The 6,127-nt window shown below is 66.2% G+C and overlaps 1 protein-coding gene across 1 annotated transcript in view; it reads right to left on the bottom strand.

Annotated features, from left to right (window-relative positions):
* Positions 1-6: 6 nt before the first annotated feature.
* Positions 7-6,127, bottom strand: part of TMPRSS13 (transmembrane serine protease 13) — a 9,730-nt gene continuing 3,609 nt past the window's right edge. The window contains exons 2-13 of the mRNA XM_026863825.1: positions 4,411-4,582; positions 3,961-4,062; positions 3,108-3,230; positions 2,890-3,019; positions 2,523-2,615; positions 2,396-2,439; positions 1,953-2,112; positions 1,676-1,848; positions 1,147-1,245; positions 720-862; positions 428-580; positions 7-333 (exon numbers count right to left, since the gene is read on the bottom strand). Of these exons, the coding sequence (XP_026719626.1) occupies positions 319-333; positions 428-580; positions 720-862; positions 1,147-1,245; positions 1,676-1,848; positions 1,953-2,112; positions 2,396-2,439; positions 2,523-2,615; positions 2,890-3,019; positions 3,108-3,230; positions 3,961-4,062; positions 4,411-4,582 (1,407 nt within the window). The 3' untranslated portion in view covers positions 7-318. The remainder of the gene's footprint in view (positions 334-427; positions 581-719; positions 863-1,146; positions 1,246-1,675; positions 1,849-1,952; positions 2,113-2,395; positions 2,440-2,522; positions 2,616-2,889; positions 3,020-3,107; positions 3,231-3,960; positions 4,063-4,410; positions 4,583-6,127) is intronic.

The raw sequence follows: 6,127 nt of genomic DNA, 5'->3' as shown, positions 1-6,127 counted from the left end.
CGGGGCGAGGAGGCGCCGGCCCGCCGGCACGGCCCACTGCCCGCACAGGCTGCTGCCCCCCGCGCGCTGCCAGGCCGGGGCTGGCTGGGTGCTTTGCCCGGCCACCACCAGGCCACCTCCCTTGCCCTGGGCGAGGGCAGGGTCACGTCGTTGGTGCCGTATTTTGAGAGGCTGGGGGCAGCGACAGGTCCCTGGCTGCACGGACAGTCCAGACGTAGGTGGGGGGATCTGCTGGTAGCGTCAGGCCCTGGTTCCAGCCAAGGGCGGGGACCCGCGCCGGCCCGAGAGGCACAGCCCAGGCAAGTGTCCATCCCGGCCTTAGTCGTTCTCGCTCTGCAAGGGAGGGAGAGGAGAGACGGGTGAGGTGCCAGGGGCTGGGCTGGGGGATGCAGCCCCTCTCAGTGCTCCCGGGGCCGTGCCACCTCACCTCCATTTTGCTGTAGATCCAGCTGAGGAGCTTTGTCACGCGTGTGTACACGCCGGGCTTATTCTTCTGGCCACATCCCGTCCCCCAGCTCGTCACTCCAGCCACGTACCAGCGGCCGTTGTCCTCGCAGACCAGGGGCCCCCCGCTGTCGCCCTGGCACAGAGGGGAGAGCAGTGAGGAGACAGGCGATGCCCCTCTGTGGGTACCCAGCCAGGGGACAGCGGTGTGCGGGACAAGCGGGCAGCACTGTCCTGCACTGCCTTGCTGGTGGCACCGCGTGCCCCCAGCTCACCTGGCACGCGTCTTTGCCTCCCTGCAGGTACCCGGCACACATCATCCGTGGGGTCAGGTAGCCCTCGTACACCTGGTCGCTGTTGCAGATCTTGTAGTCGATCAGCTTCACCTCAGCCTCCCGCAGCTTCGGGGATGTGTTATCTGCAAGGCAGGAGGATCCGTGGGGCAGGGTGGGCCTCGGCCTCCCCGCCACCCCCAGGCCCCCCCGCAGCACCAGACGTTCCCACAGCAGCGAGGGAGGGAGCCGGTATTTCTTGCAGGCCGTATTTCTGCAGAGCCACACAGCAAGGAGGGCAACAGCCACGGGTCACCCCTGCGGGAACGGCCCTCGAACACCGCGGCAGAGCCACGCAAGAGGAGCTGCGTTCACAGGTTGGGCAGCGGCACGCGGGAGCTGCCTGCGGAGAGCTGGCGTCCTCCCTCACCTTCGTTCTCCCTCGTCTTCCCAAAGCCGGTGATGAAGCAGGACCTGCCGGTCTGGAATCGCTGGTCGTACATGGGGAGGCAGGCTGGGCGAACCTGAGCTGGAGGGAGACATGATGAAAACCAGGCGAGGAGAGAGGGATGAGTCACCCAGGAGCAAAATAGCCACTGTAGTCACCAGCCCCGTGGCTAGGGAGGAGCGTGGGGCGCAGGAAACGCTCCCTGCTGTGCCCACCCAGGCAGGGTCCCCGCCGGGCCCTGCCACGCTGCCCACGCGGGGCACAGCCAGCGGCACGATGCCGGCCCCACCGAGCCCACGGCCACGTGCACAGCAGACCCTGCCAGGGGAGGGTGGGCCAGCTCCCGGCCACAGGGTGAGCGGGGGACAGCAGCAGAGCGGGAGGCTCCAGCTGGCAGCAGCCCCGTGTTGCCCAGGGGATGCTCTGAGGGACCCGACCTGCCTCTCACTCCTGCCCGACCGCCAGCCCCAGCCAAGCCCAGCCCTGCTGCCCGGCGAGCCGAGCGCCTCACCTGAGAGCGTCAGCGGCCTGGAGAGCTTCATGAGAGCGATGTCGTAGTCATCGTGATCGTCGCTGTAGTTGGAGTTGATGATGACCTGGGAGACGGGGATGCCCTCTGCGTGCTGCTTCAGGTCGGAGACCCCGCCGTACACCTTCCAGTCGTCGAGGATCTTCATGCTGTTCCTGGGCAGGGAGAGGCGGGGGCAGCAGGAGTGAGACGCGGGGCTGCCGCCGGTGCCCCGGGCTGGAGAGCCGCCCTGCGGGCAGCTGCCTGCAGCGGCACTCACATGAAGAAGCAGTGGGCTGCGGTGAGGACCCACTGCGCGTCGATGATGGTGCCGCCGCAGATGTGGATTGGCCCGTACTGCACGCTGACTTGCCAGGGCCATTTGCTGACAGAAGTTTCCTTTCCACCGATGATCCGGCCAGAAATCCTCTGCCCGCAGGCTGGAGGGGAGAGCAGGGCTGAGAGAAGGGCTTGGAGGGGGCAAGCTGGGAGGGGGACGCGCACACATCCCCCCACCCACAGGCACCGGCCGGGGCTCGGAACGCTCGCAGGAGCAGTGGAGACCACACGAACGCAATCTTTGCCACTTTGTACTGCCCCCAAATCTTGCTGGAAAACACCCTATTTGCCCACCCCTGTGCAGAGAAGGGAGGAACACGCTCCCATGCACATGCTTGGCCTTGCCCACCCTCGGGCACGTGCCCTGCCAGCCAGGCCCCTTACTTGTGCAGCGGAGGGAGACGTACTTCCCCGTGAGACACTGAGAGCTGCGGGAGAGAAGAGGGAGACGCAGCCTCAGCCCTGGCCCTGTGGCACCGGGGCAGGGGTGGCTGGTGGCCCTGCCTGGTACCTGTTGAGGCTCTGCTGGATGGTCTCTCGCTCGTCGGTCACGGTGAGGCTCTTGCCGGAGACGCGCAGGGGAACGTATTCGGTTTGTGACGCGCTGGGAGGGGAGAGGAAAGAGGCAGTGAGGGTCCCCCTCAGTGACCGCCCGGTCCCTGCCCTCTCACAGAGGCTCTGCACGCTGAACCTGGGGCGGCCGGACTGAAAGGCCCAGAGCGGTGCTGGACACACGACCCTCCAGCGGAAAAGCACAACGCTGGGAGAAAGAGCCCAGCGGATCGTGCACCCGGCCAGGGCAGGAGGCCCAGAGCAATGCCCGGGGGGCTGGCAGGGGCCCAGCGCCAGAGCAGGATGAGCCATCCTCAGGGAATTACTTCTGAAATCCCAGCTGCCGGCAGGTCTTCCTGGAGAAGGAGTCGTTCCAGGCGCTGCTGCACACCGGCAGCCACTGGCTCTCAGCGCTGGAGTAGACGTGGAGCAAGGACTCGTCGGACGCGAAGCGCACTGCAGGGATGGAGCAGGGGGGGTCAGTGGTAGCCCGCGCCCTGGGGGCTCCCCTCGCTCCCCCCGCCCCTGGGTCCTGGGGCCTCACCGCAGCCCAGCTCGTCGCTCCTCTGGGAGCAGTCGACGATGCCGTCGCAGCGCACGGGGCTGTCCTTGCAGCTCTCGGCGGGCTCCTTGTACACGATGCCGGTCTGCGACCGCCAGAACATAACTGGAAGCGAGCGAATGCCGCGGTGAGGCCGGGGCTCGCGGGGGGCGAGGTGCTGTGCCCCCCTCGGCCGGGAGTCCGGCAGAGGTCTGCCACGCACAGGGGCACGGCCAAACCCCAGGCAGAGCTGGGGTGCCGGGCGTGCGCCAAGAGAAGAGCCGCAGGACGCGGGGCTGAGGGAGGCCTGGCCAGCCCTGAGCACCCCACGCCTGCCCGGCAGCTCAGCTGCTGCAAGTCCTCTCGCTTCACCCACTGCTTGCTCCGCAGAAAGGTGCCTTCGGCCTGCCCGAATGCTTCAAGCCCACCAGCTGCGGCAGCTGGAGAACCCTCAGCTCGGTATTACAAAGACTAAAGCAAATCCCCTGCTGCCTGTGCCAGTTCCGCCTGCAGACCGCGCTGCGGGTGATGGGTCCTGCCTGCTAGCCCTGCGCCCCAGGGAGGGCAGCGGGGGTGCTGCCGGGGGTGCCTCCCGCCAGCCAAAACAAGTCCAGGAGAAGGAAAGCGCAGTGCAGCCCCCTGCCCCCACCAGGCAGCCCAAGCAGCGGATCTCCCTTCCCCGGCAATCCTGCTTCTGCCTGCCCAGCAGATCTCAGGAACAGTCAGGCAGTGGGAAGAGGCAACATCTCTGCCTGCTTCCTCCAGGCTTCCCAGGGCTCTCCCCAGCGTGGCTGTCCCCCACCTCTGCCGCCCCCCCAGGGAGCCCCGAGCCGCCCGGGGCTGGGCCCCCACTCACACAGCAGGATGAGGGCGACGAGCAGCACGATGAGGATGGAGATGCAGAAGATGAGCGCAAGCCGCCGCTGGCTCATGCAGGGAGCTCTGAACATGGAGGATCCTGGCAGCAGAGCAGAGCAGGGTCAGGGTGAGCATCTGCCTCCCCAGGGCGCCCACACCCCGCTGCCCACCAGCACGAGCCAGGAGCTCCCTGGCTCCCCAGAGGACCCCCAAGGTGTGGGGAACAGCGCTGTGCACACCCCGCGCTGCCCTAGAGCGTCCCCCCCATCCTGCCATGGTCCCTGTCCTCTCCCTTGCCCCCGGCACCCCTCGCACCCCCAAGGTAACACCAGCCCATGGCTGAGGCTTGTGCCAGCAGTGGGCCCAGGCACCCGTTCCCTGCCTCCCTCCATCCCTCCCCATCCTCGGTGGGACCGGGGCCAGGGCGCCCGCGGCACCATTCTCTTACGTGTGCTCTCACAGGCCGTGCAGGGCGCCGGGGCTGGGCCGGACTCCGGGCTGTACGGCTTGAAGCTAATGCCCAGGACGCTTTCGCGAGGCTTCAGAGGTCGGGCACCGAAGATGCTGCTGACTGGGGCGGCATGGAGGCTGGGAGGGACGCTGCTGGGCGATGCCGTGGTCTGCAAGCAGAGGAGACCGTTACTGGCAGCGACCGTTGCGCACCGGAGAGTCCCCGCAGCTGCTGCCCCATCGCTGTGGCAGCCGTGAAGGCAAAGGTGACACAGAGCTCAGGTCCCTGGCACGGCGCCGAGCTCCCCAGCACAACCAGTCGCTCCTCCACAGGATCATGAACCACATGGAGAGTTACGGCTGCGGTGCCGCTTTCTGCAGCACGAAGCCTGGGCCGTCCCTCACGCGAGACAGCTGAAAACCGCTGCCACAGAGCTTGTCCCCTTGAGGTGGCTGCTGGCCAGGTTTCCCAAACTGATGGCTCTGATCAGAGCTGGGTGCTTGGCAATGGGTCAGCCACACTGTGGCCCAGTTCCACGGGGCTAGTGCCCCAATTTATGCATCTATCCTTAATTAGCCATTTGAAAAATACAGTGCAATTTCCAGCTGTTATTTAGTAATACTTAATAATCAGTGTTTTCCAAGCCCTGAAACGTCCTGCACCCTGGAATGCTGTTCTGCAGTTGTGTCACTCCTGATCCATGAATTTGCAAAAGAATATGTATTTGTTTCCTTTCCTCAAGACACACTCTTCCCAGCGCCCCATCAGCTACAGAAGTAAGAGCCTCTCGTTTTCCTCCAGAGACGTCCTGTGCACAGAGCCCACGACAAATGCCGTTTCCTCTGCCATTTGTAAAATCTCAGGTACATCTCTGGCAATAAGGAACGGCCGCGTGCCTGACAGGCTGCGAGGGCATCGCCGGCCGGCACACGGCTCTGACAGCCCGGCCTGGGCGTCGTTCTCGGCAGTGCCGACCCCGCTGCCTCCGGCGCCGCTCCCAGCGCCACGTGGCCACCACCCACCACGCTCGCAGCGGGCTGTTCGAGGGAGGACACTCAAACGGGGATGATGTCTGTCCCCACAGGCTGTCGCTGCTGTCCCGTGGAAGGAGCCCCCAAGGGAGAAGCGGAGCCGCCATCCCTTGGCCGCAGAGCGTGACCCGTTTGGCGCCCAGGCCCCAGCCCACCTCCCGGGGACTCCTTACCGGCCCGGAGGTGGCTCAGACATGCTCCTCTGGGAGCCTGGCTCTGACTGTCGGCCCTGCAGCTGCTAGAGGTGACATTTCCCTGTAACCGAGAACATCCCTGCCCCTGCCAGGCCAGCGAGCAGCTCCCGGGCGGGCGCACGGAACGGGCGGAGGACAGGGGCTGAGCCGGAGCCCCCGCGTCGCCGCCTTCCAGCTGGATTTTCTCTGCCCTCGTGTTTCCTGCCGGGAATCGAGGGCCCTAATGAGCACGTCGGGAGCCTGCTCAGGCTCATGCTTTGTAAATACGGCTGTGCCCTTCCTTGCAATGCGGTGGTGTAACTTCCTGGGCACTAATCCCGTGAGTCACGCACCCCGGCGTGGCCACGCGTGCTCCGGCGTGGGGGCTGCCTCGGCCCCCAGCTGAGCATCACGGGGGACGTGCTACCTCTTGCCCCGTGCCTTAGGAACCGTGCCACAGAGCCGGCGGGCTCAGCACCCTGGGCTGCGGGGCAGGCTGCCTGGCCACCC

Source organism: Athene cunicularia (genome assembly GCF_003259725.1).
Source record: "Athene cunicularia isolate RWA chromosome 24 unlocalized genomic scaffold, athCun1 chr24_part1, whole genome shotgun sequence".
NCBI classification, from domain to species: Eukaryota; Metazoa; Chordata; class Aves; order Strigiformes; family Strigidae; genus Athene; species Athene cunicularia.
The sequence above is the reverse complement of the archived record's forward strand: the minus strand, read 5'-3'. Positions and strand labels throughout refer to the sequence as shown.